Raw genomic sequence first — 16,926 nt, 5'->3', positions numbered from 1 at the left:
AGGAACTGACACATGACACTCTCTCTAACGGCGTCAATCTTGACTTAACGGAAAGGGCAAACGTGAGACGTTTTAACAAAAAAATGGACCATTTTGAGACTTTTAAAAATTTGGGTACCATTTTGAGATTTTGACTCCAAAATGGGGACCAAAGGCATAATTAAACCTATTTTTTTTGTAAGATAAACAAATTAAAAATAAACATTTGAATTGAGTGGCGTAACAAGATTTTTGCAAACTAAATTTTGGAAAATATTTACTTGTTTATTTTTTATTTTAATTACATAAGAATTACTTGGGAATACTATACTTAGATGACCGAATGCAGCATGAACTAGGACATAAGGGATCAATTGCATTGTCGCTCAAAACTGATTAAAAGTTATTTTAATGTTTTTGATTTATTTAATTCTTAATTTTTATTATTTAATAATTACTCAGAAAAGGAAATATTCTCATAATATAAAATTAAATTAGAAACAAATTAAAAATTTCAATTTGAATAAAGTAGTATAAAATGACTTTAATAACATCATAAGTATTGATTTGTGAGTCTAATGTGAACCAGTTGGCGCAGATCCCTTTTAAAGGGTCCAGCTAACCCTGATCACTTTTAAAAGCCCAAATGCAAGATGGACTATGGCATGAGTAACCAAATGCATTGTCACTCCTAAATGAGCTAAAACTATTTTAACTTTAATGATAAATAAGTAATTTACTCTACTACTTATTTTTGTGTGGACCACGATAAATTATTCCTCACAATAAGTTATTCCTGACATAAATAATTTATTTAATTTTAAATTTATTTTGAGATATATTTCTCTAAAAATAAATTGGTAAACAAATTAAAAGTATAGAGTCGAATCGAATACATAAAAAGATTTTTGTAAACTAACTATTGAAAAATATTTTTTATTTATTTGTAATTTCAAATATTTAATAATTATTTGAGAATATTGTACTTAGATGACCAAATGTAGCATGGACTAGAATAGGAGGGATCATTTGTATTGTCGCTCCAAACTAATTAAAAGTTATATTAGTATTTTAGATTTATTTAATTTTTATTATTTAATAATTACTCAAAATACAAATATTCTTATAATATGAATTTAAAATAGAAAAAAATAAAAAATCTAAATTTAAATAAAGTGGTGTAAAATGTCTTTAATAACATCATATGTATTAATCTGTGAGTATTATGTGAACTAGCTGGTCTTGATCACTTCTAAAGGCCCAAATGCATGGTGGACCTGGGGATGAGTAACCAGATGCATTGTCACTTCTAAATGAGTCAAAACTATTTTAACCTTTAATGAGGTATAATTATTTTACTCTACCTCTAATTTTTGTGTGGACCACGATAAATTATTCCTCACAATAAGTTATTTCTGACATAAATAATTTATTTAATTTTAAATATATTTTGGGATATATTTTCCAAAATTATTTGCTTCAGAAAAAGTTGAAGTTGAATAATATACATTTTTTTTGTAATTTAAAATAAATTGTTAAACAAATAAAAAATACACATTCGAAATAGCGCAAAAATATTTTTATAAAGTAACTTTTGAAAAATTTGTTTTTATTTATTTTTAATTTGAATTATTTAGTAATTCGGTGGGCAAATTCTACTTATATGACTTAATGTAGCGCTGACTAGGACAAGAGGGATCATTTGTGTTGTACCTCCTAAGTAATTAATAGTTATTTTAATATTTGTGATTTATTTAATTCTTAATTTTTATTATTTAATAATTACTCAAAAATAGAAATATTCTCATATTATAACATTAAATTATAACAAATTAAAAAAAATTGAATAAAGTTGTGTAAAATGGCAATTAATAATATTATAAGTATTAATTTGTGAGTCTTATGTAAACCAGTTGGTCCTGATCACTTTTAAAGGGTCCAGCTGGCCCCGATCACTTTTAAAGGGGCCAACTGGCCGTTATAACTTTTAAATGTCCAAATGCAGGTTGGACCAAGACATGAGTAACTAGATGCATTCTCAATACTGAATGAGCCAAAACTATTTTAAACTTTAATGAGAAATAAATAATTTATTTTACTGCAAATTTCTGTGTGGACCACAATAAATTAATTCTCATAATATATGTTATTCCTGACATAAATAATGTATTTAATTTTAACTTTATTTTGGAATAAATTTCTTTAAATATATTTGTTTCAATAAAAAGTGTAAGTAGTATAATATATATTATTTTTTTGTAAGATAAAATAACTTGGTAAACAAATTAAAAATAAACATTTTGTAAGAATAACATTTTTTTTGTAAGAATTACTTGGGAATACTATACTTAGATGAGCGAATGCAGTGTGGACTAGGACACGAGGGATCAATTATATTGCCGCTCCTAACTTATTAAAAGTTATTTTAATATTTTTGATTTATTTAATTTCTAATTTTTATTATTTAACAATTACATAGAAATACAAATATTCTCATAATATAAAATTAAATTAGTAACAAATTAAAAATCTAAATTTAAATAAAGTAGTGTAAAATGCCTCTAATAACATCATAAATATTAATTTGTGAATATTGTGTGAACCAGCGGACCCTGATCTCATTTAAAGGGCCTAGTTGGCCCTGATCACTTTTAAAGGCCCAAGTACAGGATGAACCAAGACATGAAAAACTAGATACATTGTCACTCCTAAATGAGTCAAAGCTGTCTTAACCTTTAATGAGGAACTAGTAATTTATTCTGCTGCTAATTTCTGTGTGGACCATAATAAATTATTCCTCAAAATAAGTTATTCCTCACATAAATAATTTATTTAATTTTAAATTTATTTTGGGATATATTTCTCTATTAATATTTACTTCAGTAAACAAAAATGGAAGTTGTATAATATACATTTTTTTATGTAAGATGAAATAAGATGGTAAACAAATTAAAAATAGACATTTGAACAAAATATAGCGTAAAATTATTTTATAAACTTACTTCTGAAGATTATTAATTAATTTATTTTTAATTTTATTTATTTAATAATTATTTGGAAATACTCTACTTAGATGACCAAATGGAGAGTGGACTAGAATTGGATTGATCAATCACATTCTCACTACTAACTGAATCAATGTTATTTTAATATCTAAAATTTATTTAATTTATAACTTTTGTTATTTAATAATTATTCACATCTACAAATATTCTCATAAAATAATATTAAATTATAAACAAATTAAAAATCTAAATTTGAATAAAATAGTATAAAATTGCTTTTATAACATCATAAATTTGTGATTCTTATGTGAACCAGTTGGCCCTAATCACTTTTAAAGGTCTCAGCTGGCCCTGATCACTTTTATAGGCCCAATTGTAGGGTGGACCAGGATAACAGTAACAAAATGGATTGTCACTCCTAAATGAGCCAAAACTATTTTAACCTTTAATGAGGAATAAGTAATTTACTCTATTACTAATTTTTGTGTGGACCACAATACATTATTTCTCAAAATAAGTTATTCCTGACATAAATAATTTATTTAATTTTAAATTTATTTTGGGATAAATTTCTCTATAAACATTTGCTTTAGTATAAACATTTGAATGGAATAGCATAAAAATATTTTTATAAACTAACTTCTAAAATATATTTATTTATTTATTTTAATTCTTTAATAATTATTCGAGAATATTCTACTTGGATGACCAAGCATGGACTAGGATAGGAGGTATCGATTGCATTGTCACTCCTAACTAATTCAAAGTTATTTTAATATTTTTAATTTATTTAACTTAATTTTATTATTTAATAATTACTCAAAAATACAAATGTTCTCATAATATAATATTAAAGTAGAAACAAATTAAAAATCTAGATTTGAATAAAGTAGTATAACATGGCTTTAAAAAATCATAAGTATTAATTTGTGAGTCTTATGTGAACAACTTGACCTTGATCACTTTTAAAGGGCCCAGCTAGCTCTAATCACTTTTAAAGGACCAAATGCAAGGTGGACCAGGACATGAGTAACCAAATGTAGTGTCACTCTTAATTGAGCCAAAACTATTTTAACTTTTAATAAGAAATAAGTAATTTACTCTAATGCTAGTTTCTTCATGGTCCACAATAAATTATTCCTCACAATAACTTATTCTTACATTAATAATTTATTTAATTTGAAATTTATTTGGGATAAATTTCTCTATAAATATTTTTGTAAGATAAAATTAATTGGTAATCCAATTAAAAAATACACATTTGAATGAAATAGTGTAAAAAGACATTTATAAATTAACTTATGACAAATATTTATTTGTTTGTTTTTTATTTTAATTATTTAATAATTACTTGGGAGTATTCTACTTAGATGGTCAAATGCAGTGTGGACTACAATTGGAAGGATCAATTACATTGTCACTCCTAATTGAATCAAAATTATTTTAATATCTTTAATTTATATAATTTTGTATTTTTATTATTTAGTAATTACTCATAAATACAAATATTCTCATAATATAAAATTAAATTATAAACAAATTAAAAATATAAATTTGAATAAAGTAGTATAAAATGACTTTTATAACATCATAACTATTAATTTGTGAGTCTTATGTAAACTAGCTATTAATTTGTGAATTTTATGTGAACCAGCTGGTTCTGATCACTTTTAAGATCCCAGCTGGCCCTGATAACTTTTAAAGGCCCCAGCTGGTTCTGATCACTTTTAAAGATTCAAATGCTGGATAGACCATGGCATGACTTACCAGATGCATTGTTACTCCTAATTGAGCCAAAACCATTTTAACTTTTAATGAATAATAAATAATTTACTCTACTGCTATGTGGACCACAATAAAATATTCCTCACAGTAAATTATTCCTGACATAAATAATTTCTTTAATTTCAAATTTATTTTGAGATAAATTTCTCTATAAATATTTACATCAATAAAAAGTGGAAGTAGTATACTGTACAATTATTTTTGTAAGATAAAATTAATTGGTAAACAAATTAAAAATATACATTTGAAGGGAGTAGTATAAAAGGATTTTTATAACTAACTATGAAACTAATTTTAATTTATTTATTTTTAATTTTGATTATTTAATAACTACTTGAGAATACTTTATTTAAACTCGCTCAGTATAATTACAGTGATCCACAATAATAATATTTGCTTGTAATAGTCTGATCCTCATCCACTCGTTTAAGGGTAAACCCTCTATCAGATAAATGTCATGTTGTAACATAACAACATCTCGAATCGTATTAGAAATAATAACATTTGAAAAATACACTAAAACGGAATAATTTTAAATTTTAAGCCATTTTTTTTTTCTCTCTGTTCATTGGATTTAGACTTTATACAAAAAATTTCTTGAAGTATAAGTCCCATATGGGTGAGACTTCGTACCAAGGCTTTCAACTTTTATTACATAAGGGACTTTGATGGAATTTTACATACCATTCTAATTTCATTTATATTATTCTTGTTTATTTGGAGATATAATTTAAGAAAGAAAAAAAATAATATCTCTCTTGGAACATTTTTGAATGTATAATGTTTTTAACTTGTAAAGTTTTCTTTATGTCCATTTTTATTTATTTTTATATCTTAATTAGTTTATTTTTTTTCCTACATGTGACATTTTTGATACATTGATATTTGTAGTTTTGTTTCTCCTTTCTATTGCTGTGACGAATCCAAACAGCATAGGAGTTTGGACTCTGAAATTAAAAAATAAATCCCGAGTAGTCTTTATCCAACCGATCCCACTGCATCTAAACGGTATCTAACCGTTTGTACCGAACAGAAACTAAATGCATCCCGACAATATAAACATTCTTGAAGTAGGAAAAACATGATTCACTTTATTTGTTCGCTTTGTTATATCATACAAACATAATGGACAGGTAGATTTTGTACCAAAAAAGTCATATTCTATTTCATCAAATTAAATTTTTTGAATTATGATAATGATTTTTCCTGTTTAATGAATAGCAAAATCTCATTTTTCTCAAATTACCATTTTTGTAGTTACTTTTATACCCTTTTGAATAACATAAATTTCTCATTTAAGGAAGAAAACCATACATATGCTGCTGAGTTGGGGAATATGCACTTTATTTGAGAAAATTGACGTGAGTATGCTGCTGCAGATTGTCTTGTTTTAATACAAACAAATGCAGGGAAAACTGGTCAGGTAAAATTGCGCAGACCCAGGTCAGATTCTGTACCAAGCTTTTGAAGCAGATACAAATACTATAATAGCACACAGTTTGGGTGTTTCCTTCCATCCATCAGTGAAGCACGTGTATGGCCAAATGTCACCTGGACTAGGTGCATGTTTAGGAGTAGAAAAAGTATTATATATATCATTTGTGTATGCTTTTCATCAAGATTTGTATAAAGTGCATTGATTTTATGTATTAATAACATCTAACCATACATTAGTCAAATACTAATCAGAATCATGTTGTTTAGAAGCACATAATTTTCCAGTCCAGATTTGAACCCTATACCACCTTTGAGAAAACCAGGAAAGAAAAAATGAAAAGTGAAACGAAATGAAAAACGAAAAAAACCCATTGTTTTTAAATTTTACACTGATTTCCATGCAAATAAGTTGGCACCCTTTGCATACACATGCTTTGGCATTTGTACTTTGTGGAGACTGCCACAAACAATATTTGTAATGCCTTATCAATACGACAAGAATTGATACAGGCATCTTCTTCGCATCCTTATCTTTCCCACACACGTCCATTTCTGGTCCCTTTTTCCTGACCCCCCTCGAAGAGAGAGGGAAGAAAAGGAAATATTCCTGAGTGACACCATGGCAGACCTAGAAGAGCAGCATGCAAAAGTTTGTGAATACAGGTGTACAAGAAACGAGTCTCCTCTTCTATATAACATGCATTCTTAATTGAAGAGAAGCACCACATTCCATTTGATTTTCTCTCTCAGGCCCATTTACGAGAAAGTCATGTATTTCTTTCAACTCTCTATACCGCGAAGAGGCATCATGGCTGAGAATCATCAGGATTCTAGTCCTCTCTTGTCAAATTACTCTGATGGCGGAGAAAATAAGATCAATGCCGGGTTGAATAATGATAGTGTTACTGTCAGTGAGAGGAGCGGATCTGCTAGGATTCCAGAGGTTAGTTGTTTAACCTTGAGTTTTGTTTATATGTTTTTTCTTTTCATGTAAATAATGAAACTGGTAGTGAGAGGAGCGGATCCTGTACGGTTCCAGAGGCTAGCTGTTTAACCATGAATCTTGCTATGTGTTCTTCTTTGTAGTGCATCTGCATGCAAGTAATGTGTTGTTTTTTCGCAGGTGGTGGAGGAAATAAAAGACTTGTATACCATTGCGATCCCAACAATCGCCACTGGGCTTCTGACCTATGGAAAGTCTGCAATATCCATGCATTTCTTGGGGAAGCTAGGTAAAGACACATTAGCTGGTGGAAGCCTAGCCATTGGCATGGCCAACATCACGGGTTATTCTGTGATTTCTGGCCTTGCAACAGGTATGGAAGGTATCTCCTCCCAAGCTTGTGGCGCCCGGAAATGGAACCTTGTTGGGGAAACCCTCCAATGCACCATTGCCATTCTGATCATGACATGCATACCCATTTCAGCCTTATGGCTGAACTTTGAATCCCTCCTTCTGTTATTCGGCCAAAACCCCACCATCTCATCCGTTGCCGCCACCTATCTTGCATACTCTATCCCTGACCTACTTTGTCAGTCCTTAATTAGCCCTCTGAAAATTTACTTAAGAACCCAAGGTGTGACCCTCCCTCTCATGTTCACCGCAACTCTGACTCTGATGCTGCATGCATGTATGAATTATGTGGTGATTCACACTTTTGGTCTGGGAATTCAAGGGATTTCCTTGGTTGGAGCCTTCACCAATCTAAGCTTTATAATAGTCCTTGTGCTTTACATGTGGTTTTCTGGGGTTTGTTCTCAATCTTGGCAGGGTTGGTCATGGAAGTGCTTCAAGCACTGGAAGCCTATTCTTGGTCAAGGAGCCCCAAGTTGTGTCTCTGTTTGCTTAGAGTGGTGGTGGTATGAGTTACTGGTACTGTTTTCGGGGCTCCTCGAGAATGCAGCAGAGAATGTATCCGCCTATGGAATAATAATCCAGGCCACTTCATTTATGTATAATTTTCCTTATGCATTAGGTTTGGCTGTTTCAACAAAAGTAGGTAATGAACTTGGAGCCAATAGGCCTAACAAGGCCAAAACATCATCGTACACTGCTTTGCTATGTGCTTGTTTCACAGCCATTGTGGCTATGTTGTCGATGCTCTCTATGAGCAATGTCTGGGGACTAATGTTTACCCACGATGAAACTATTCTGTCTCTGCTCTCAACAACATTGCCCATTGTGGGTCTGTGCGAGCTTGGGAACTGTCCTCAGACTACGATCTGTGGGATGCTGAGTGGCAGTGCTAGGCCTGCTTTGGGTGCCAAAATAAACTTTCTGTCGTTTTATGGTGTGGGCTTGCCTGTTGGTCTTTTGCTGTGCTTCGGCTATGATTTCGGCTTGTTGGGCCTCTTTCTGGGCCTGCTGTCTGCCCAGATCGTGTGTGCTATTGCCATGGTGGTTGCATTGACACAAACTGATTGGAAGGAGCAAGCAAATAGGGCAAAGAAGTTAACTGGTGGACTCAGCGAGATCAATGGAGAAAACAATGAAGATGTTGAAGGAGCTGCTCCTCTGCTTGTCTAAACCAGCCTTTGGTGGTCTCTGGTGCTGCTGATGTTTGAGTTAATAAGATGTTTTTCCTGTTCTGCTACTGTTCAAGTATTTCCTCTGTTTTGTGTGTTATGTTTTGTGTCAAAGTTTGTGTTGTATACACAACTTTGCTTCAGTTGATTTCAGATTTTCCTGTCTTTGTTAGTCTCTTCCAATGTGCCACATTGAATGTGGTTTGGTTTGTAGACCTTTCAAATTTTCAATAAAAGTGTGTGCTTTGTTTCCGTATCTCCACTGGGCTTCCTTCAAGGCCCAAAAATACCGATTTTTTCTCTTGCGCTTGTGACTTATTTTACAATTTCTTTACTCAGTAACTGTTCTGGAGATGAAAAAGATAACAAGGACAACCACTATACACCAATAATTGTATTTTAATATAATATAATTTAATTTTTCAGTGATATAAATAAAATACATTTATATCTATTCCCATTAGTAATATAAACTTGAAAACATGTCCAAGTGTTACAATGAAATTTAAAAATTTCCTTTTTGTATTAGTCACTGTAACCTCTATTTAATTTCTCTACTTAACTGCTATATTGAATAAAAAATATCATATTTAATAAATATAATATTTAACGATATCTTTATTGTTTTATTATGCATTAAATTTTAAAAAATAATTCAATTTTATAAATATTATGTATTTTATATATTTAATAGATATTTAATTTCAAAAAAAGTAAATATCTTCATTAAGTATTATATTATTTATTTAATATAATAATCAAGTAACTTAAATGATATTATTAAATATTACGATTATAGCATGTAATAAATATATATCTATCTATTACAATATATTTTGAATAAATATTTATCACAAAAAATAATATATATCCAAATATATATTACATTTTGATTATTAAAACATTAACTTATAAAAGATGTTTTAAAATAAAAAGTCAAATATACCATTATACTATTCCTAACTAGGGATGGCAACGGGGAGGGGACGGGTTTCACTATCTCATACCAATCCCCGTAAAAAGAAATTCATCCCCATCTCCATACCCAAACTCAAAGGGTATCAAACTTTTGTCTCATCCCCATCCCCACCGGGTAACGGGTATAATCTCGTACCCATACCCGTACCTGTTTACTTACTACTTTAATATTAATTTTAACTAATTTTTATAAAATAATAAAAATTACGGTAAAGGAAACATAATATTATCAAATATTCAATATTAGGAATATGATTGTTTTTTTATATCAAATACTTTGAAATAAATTATAATTGTTTACATTTTATATTAGAATACCAAATAAAATTTAATGAGAACCAAAACATTTATTAAATTTACAAACATTAATGAAACCTAGTTGATAAACTTTAAAAATATTTTTTTAAAAATTATAAAAGGAAAAAATATTTTTAAAAAAATATAAAAGGAAAAAAATATTGAAATTAAAATATATTTTAAATGTTTGTTTACTTCAATTTTTTAAATTATAATGAATCTATATTTTATACACTAATAAAAGTTATAATACATCACTTGATCAAAATGACGCAAATAACAAATAATAAACATAATAATAAAATTTTAACATAGATCTTGTATCTTTTGAACCACAATATATGTTGGATGGTGGTAAAAAAATATTCATGGCAATTACATTAAATTTTTATATTATAGTAAATAAAAAATATTTATACAATTATATTGAAAAAATTAAAGTATGATTGTAATGAGTTAAAAAATAAAAAATAATTAGATAAAATTTATCAAAATAGTATTCTACATGATGAAAATAAAAAAAATAAAAATATTAAGAAATTATCACATGTGTGTCTTATAAACAATTTGGAGACTATTGGAAGGAATCACACAAAAAGAAACAAATATATAATTAAGGGTATGATAAGATGAAAAATATCTTAGAGATCTAAGAAAACTTTTCAAATATCAACATATATACTCAATGGTTGATAAAGAAATGACGCAAAAAACAAATAATAAACATAATAAAATTTTATCATAGATCTTGTATCTTTTAAACTCCAATATATGTTGGATGGTGACAAAAAATATTCATGACAATTACATTAAATTTTTATATTGTAGTAAATAAAAATTATTTATACAATTATAGTGAAAAACTTAAAGTATGATTGTAATGAGTTAGAAAATAAAAAATAATTAGATAAAATTTATCGAAATAGTATTCTACATGATGAAAATAAACAAAAAAAATATTAAAAAATTAACAAATGTATGTCTTATAAACAATTTGGAGACTATTGGAAGGAATCACACAAAAGAAAACAAATATATAATTAAGGGTATGATAAGATGAAAAATATCTTAAAGATCTAAGAAAACTTTTCAAATATCAACATATATACTCAATGGTTGATAAAAAAAATGACGCAAAGAATAAATAATAAACATAATAAAATTTTATTATAGATATTGTATCTTTTAAACTCCAATATATGTTGGATGGTGATAAAAAAATATTCATGACAATTAAATTTTTATATTGTAGTAAATAAAAATTATTTATACAATTATAGTGAAAAAAATTAAAGTATGATTGTAATGAGTTAGAAAATAAAAAATAATTAGATAAAAATTATCGAAATAGTATTCTATATGATGAAAATAAACAAAAATAAAAATATTAAAAAATTAACAAATGTGTGTCTTATAAACAATTTGGAGACTATTGGAAAGAATTGCACAAAGAAAAACAAATGTATAATTAAGGGTATGATAAGACGAAAAATATCTTAGAGATCTAAGAAAACTTTTCAAATATCAACATATATACTCAATGGTTGAGAAATAACAAAAATTGTTTTAGCGAAATAAAAGAGTTCTTGAAATGAAATAAAAATTAATAATAATAAGTAAAGATTTTTTTTATATTACCAAGTAAATGAAATGTTTATGTTATTAAACACTTAAATTAAGAGTATTAAACATTCTCATGTGAAATGAAAATATACAATAAATAAAAATATTAAAAAATAATAGAAATATTCAAATGTTAGACATAATTTTTTTTTAATTGACATACATCATTTTAACATAATTACATAAAGATTATGATAAAATAAAAAATATATTGGAGATGCGAATGAGTTTCATGACAAACCAAATATTTAGAAGAAATAAAAAATATAAAGAATATATAGGGTTACTTAATTAATTGTGAATATTTTAATAATTTAAACGAGAATGAAAATATGGCGGGGACGGGTATTATGGCGGGGATATATTCATCCCCATCCCCATCCCCATACCCAATTGAAAAAATCGGGGATTCCCCATACCCATACCCGTACCCAGTCAATGCGGGGATTCCCCGTCAAAACGGGGACGGGTTCGGACAATACCCACGGGGACGGGTTTATTTGCCATCTCTATTCCTAACTGATATATTTAACAAATTATCTCTTATTTTTAAATGTAATAATTTCACTGTGTATTATATTTTATAATACAATATTTCCTTAATATATAACTTATTTATTAAATATAATATATTTATAAATAATAGTCGAGGTACTGACATAGTAAAACTTGTATTATATTCTCGTATAATTAGTTCATTAACTTTTATTATAATTATTTAAAAAATTAAGAAAATTATTCTTTTTTATTATTTTAGTTGTGATTTTTTGAAAAAGAAAATTCCTGTTTTATACCACTTCTTTAGTTTAAATATTATATGTTTTTTTTGCAATTGTATTATTGATTTAATTCTCACACACACACACACACACACATATATATATATATATATATATATATAGATATATATATATATATATATATATATATATATATATATATATATATATATATATAATACTTTAAACGTCGTAAAGTAAAAGTGCACTGATTGACTAAGTTAGATTTTAAGTTCGGTTTGATATTTTACTTTTAAAAAATTTAAAAGCACTATCGTCTAACTTTTTAATTTATTATATTTTTTAGTGCTTAGAAAATTGTAAACTATTCTTACAGGAGTTAAAGTTTAAAATTGAAATATTTGAAAAGATCTAGCACACAAAGATTCAATTATTCTTGTCATAATTGAATTATTAACAAAAATAATGTTAAGAGATTTGACAAAAAAAATATTCTTTTGTTCACGAATGGTTATACTCTAATTCGTGAATATTCGTACAAGCTATACTCTAATTTAAATTAAACAAAAAAAATATGATTGAAATATTAACAAGTTGATTTTGAATGAGTTAGTTTTTATTAATTGGTTTTAAAAGATTTCATTTGTTTGTAAACTCTCACTCAACATTATTTAAATCGGTCATTTGGTTTAAAATTTATGAATGTTAATTGTATTTTATTTGAATTTACCATTAAAATATATTGTTAAATATTTTTAATTTTTTTTTGTAAATACTTGCACATATATGTGGATATTAAAAAAATGTTAAATTATTCTTTTGGTCATTATATTTGTCAAAGAGATGTAAAATTGGTTCTCAAGTTGTTTTTATCTCAATTTAGTTATAATTTTTTAAAAATAATTTAATTTGACCATTTCTGTCAATTTTAACCAAACGATGTTAAAGTTGTCAATTTTTTTTTTTTACTTTTATTTATTTTTTAAGAGTCGTATGTGTTTGTTCTTTTGTTTTTTTGGACAAATTATTTTATTTAAACAAATTGATTTGAGAAGTGTAAATCAAATTTAGGTTTTTTCATTTTTTATTTTTTTACTTAAAAGTAACGTTAAATTATTATTTTTTTATTTTCATTATGTGTAATCTTTACAAAGAATCATGTAATATTAGCTGTTTCAAATTATAATACTAAACATGATTTAATTTAATTACATAAAAGATTTTAAAAATAAACCAATAAATACTAAAAACAATATAATAATTATTTTTTATTAAATTAAAAGAAATAATAATTAATAAAAATAAATTAAAGACATAGAAAATATCTTAAATATAAAGAATAGTTATTAAATAATTAAATAAGGTACAAATTAAGTTAAGTAGCTTGTAAAGATAAAAACTAGTTCAAGCACTCTATAATGTAAAATCTTTTAAAATAAAATAATTTAATTTTTTTTACTAAATACCTTTATAATCAACTTATAATAAAAGTTTTAGCTATATTATTAAGTCACTAGAAATAGTGTATATGATGATATTCCTTTGAACACAAATGCTTCTTTATAAGAATGGAGTGGAAGTAAGAATAGCGTAAATGAAACAGACATAAAACTGTTGATGAAGAAGCGGAATCATGGTGACTAAGCATTTCAACGTAGGATAAAGATTCAACTTTGTAAGTGGGGCATGGTGGTGGATACGCGGTTTCCCCAAAAGATGGATAATCCACCTCTCAAAGGATCGCTTCATTCAATTTGAACCACATAGAATCGTCTTTTTGCCCACCATGTTAGTGAATCAATGCTTTCCACCAAACTTTTTTCGAATTTTAGCCTCCAGTGAAGTGTCTATCAATAAAGAGAACCAACAGAAAGATTAAAGAAAGAGTCACCTCAACGCGTTAACTAGAATGCACACAATTCCAATTCTACCACTCTTCCTCGCAAAAACAAAAACCTGAGTGCTTATATATACATGCAAATCATAACCAAGTTGCAGCAATATCAATCAAACATAAAGATTTGCATGTTTCTTAATTAGTCCCAGAACACAGGCCATGTCGAAATTGAGTTTCCTTGAGTTTCACTATAGCAGCTCTTTGGGGCACGCCTCTCAATCCAAAAGTGCAGCCCCAAACAGCAACAACTTCAAATCGAAGCAGACATCAAATATGGGATGCAATTTTCAGCCAAGATCAGAGGAAATGAAATGGGTGTTTGAGAAGTTTGACACGAACAAAGATGGGAAGATTTCCCTTGAAGAGTACAAAGCAGCTATGAGGACAATGGGGTGGGGAATTGGAGGTACTGAGGCTGTGGAATCTTTTGAGGTGATGGACTCTGATGGAGATGGGTCCATTGATTTCAAAGAGTTCATGGAAATGTTCAACGTAGAGGAGAGGGTGAAGGAAACGGAGATCAAGAGTGCTTTCCAAGTGTTTGATTTGAACGGAGATGGGAAAATCAGTGCAGAGGAGTTGTCACATGTTCTGAAAAGCCTAGGAGAGAGTTGCAGCCTCAGTGCTTGTAAGAAAATGGTGATGGGAGTAGATGGAAATGGTGATGGCTTTATAGACTTTAATGAGTTTATGAGGATGATGATGAGTGGCAAGAAACTTACCTAAGTCATCATATGTATCTGCCTTTTTCCTCTGCATCTTAGGTTGCTACATTCATCTTTTAGTTAATCTATGTATGTGTATTTTCTCCTTGATTTTTCTATATATCCTGTTGTGTTATCAGACGTGATCTCTTTCAGCAAAAACCAGATATAAAGTTGCTAAGGAAATCCGCAAGTATAACCAAAACAGAAAAAAGAGCACAGATTCTGAGGATGGATGAAACACAACTAAAATAAGTATGACAGCATAAAAACAGAGCAAACTATGAATAAGCGGTTTCTGATTCAAGTTCAACTGATTGAATCAGCTGATTTTGATCCCATGACTTCCCAATTTCACTTTAGTTATTATTCATGCTTCGAAAACTCCTCAGATCTTGTGGTCTTGTGTCACGGGGTAACTTTTGTTACAATAACTTTATATTATTATTAAGTTCATTCAAATATTTTATTACCGTAGTTATTTATAAATAAATTTATTCAAAACAAATTCAAAATTAAATAAATTATTTATGTTAAGAATAATTCATTAACAGTCAAGTAAATTAGGAGTTAAAATAACTTTGATTCAATTAGGACTGACAAAGCCGGTGGTTCCTACTAATCCACCCTGCATTTGATTTTCTAAAAGTGACACTAGCTCAACTAATTTACACAAGACTTCCAAATTATTAGGTTTTGCATTTTAGAAAAGTCTTCTTGTACTACTTCTTTCAAACGTATATTTTTAATTTGTTTATAAGTTAATTTTGTGTTATAAACTTTGTATATTATGTTACTTTCATATTTAAATATTTATAGAAAAATAAAATCAAATTCAAAGTTAAATAAATTATTTGTATAAAAAATTATGTTAAGAATAATTCATTAACAGTCAGGTAATTACTTATTAGTCATCAAAAAAGGTTAAAATATATTTGATTCAATTAGGAGTAAGGAGAGAGTCACTCTCTCCCCTTCTATTTCATCCTATTTGATCCTCTAAAAAGTGCATCGCCTTAACTAATTTAATTACTTACGTATTAATCGGTTATGCATTCATATTTGCAATGACAATATAAATTTATATCAACCAAGATAACGAGATAATGACTGATGAAAATATTATTTATGTTCAATACGATGATGATGATGATGAAAATCTTAAAGCGAAAATGATTAAGTTGCAAGTGATTGAAAATATTGATACTTTACCAATAAAGTTTGATCACATGTAATAAAAATACTATGTAATTTTGGTTCAACCATAGTACAAAATCACATTATATAAAAAGTTAACACGTGTAATCAAAGTAATATGTACTTTGGATTCAACAACCAGATTGTACAAAATCATAGAAAGTTATTAAATAAGTTATAGTCGGTGTAATTTAAATTACTGTCATTTTATCATCATATACATATGCATATTGTTCTAGTATGCCCATACGTCTCTAATGCTTATAAAAAATAAGTTATAAAGATTCTTCTTCCTTAATTTATCAAATGCACATTTTCAAGATAAAGCAACAATCAATCAAACAGAGAATAAAATAAATGCTAAATGATATCAACAAATTTAAAGCGAGAATATATATAGAGATAGATTAAATCTAATTAGTTATTTTATATTCGTTTTAAAATTTATGATAATTGAAATAAGCAAAGATTTAATTAATTTAATCATATTACTAAAACTTGAAAGAGAAGCATATTTTATTCTTAACAGAGCGTTGCTTTGAATTATACGTATAAGAAGAGAGAGCAGTTATGAGATTATTATCTGTTTACAGCTACGTGGGCGTGTGAGTTTTGAAATCTGAAAGCATATATATCGCTTATCGTGGCGTTTTATTCTATCTATGTACAATCCGTGTGCATACGGAAAAACAAATAAGAGAAGACTGCACAAGATTCTTCATTTTGGTGAATGTACTCCTATTTATGCTTTCATCTTT

General features: G+C 27.8%; 1 protein-coding gene and 1 pseudogene across 2 annotated transcripts; both read left to right on the top strand.

Annotated features, from left to right (window-relative positions):
* Positions 1 to 6,804: 6,804 nt before the first annotated feature.
* Positions 6,805 to 8,984, top strand: LOC114177403 (protein DETOXIFICATION 49-like). Its single transcript, XM_028062728.2, has 2 exons — positions 6,805 to 7,149; positions 7,330 to 8,984. Exons 1-2 carry the CDS (start codon positions 6,976 to 6,978, stop codon positions 8,731 to 8,733), a joined length of 1,578 nt encoding a protein of 525 aa, XP_027918529.1. The 5' UTR covers positions 6,805 to 6,975; the 3' UTR covers positions 8,734 to 8,984.
* Positions 8,985 to 14,300: 5,316 nt separating this feature from the next.
* On the top strand, positions 14,301 to 15,112 carry LOC114175007 (calmodulin-like protein 30 pseudogene; annotated as a pseudogene). The gene has a single exon (XR_014993393.1). The product of XR_014993393.1 is annotated as a calmodulin-like protein 30 pseudogene (transcript).
* Positions 15,113 to 16,926: the final 1,814 nt, after the last annotated feature.

The sequence above is a fragment of the Vigna unguiculata genome, chromosome 3 (genome assembly GCF_037176805.1).
Source record: "Vigna unguiculata cultivar grain cowpea cultivar isolate G323 ecotype 2 chromosome 3, ASM3717680v1, whole genome shotgun sequence".
Lineage (NCBI taxonomy): Eukaryota > Viridiplantae > Streptophyta > Magnoliopsida > Fabales > Fabaceae > Vigna > Vigna unguiculata.
This window is presented reverse-complemented; position numbering and strand designations above follow the sequence as displayed.

What these genes read in the sequence shown, in the direction of transcription:
- LOC114177403 (XM_028062728.2), top strand. Translation starts at nt 6,976, where the DNA reads ATGTATTTCTTTCAACTCTCTATACCGCGAAGAGGCATCATGGCTGAG. An exon ending in GATCTGCTAGGATTCCAGAG is followed by an intron (nt 7,150 to 7,329) that starts GTTAGTTGTTTA and finishes GTTTTTTCGCAG; the next exon opens with GTGGTGGAGGAAATAAAAGA.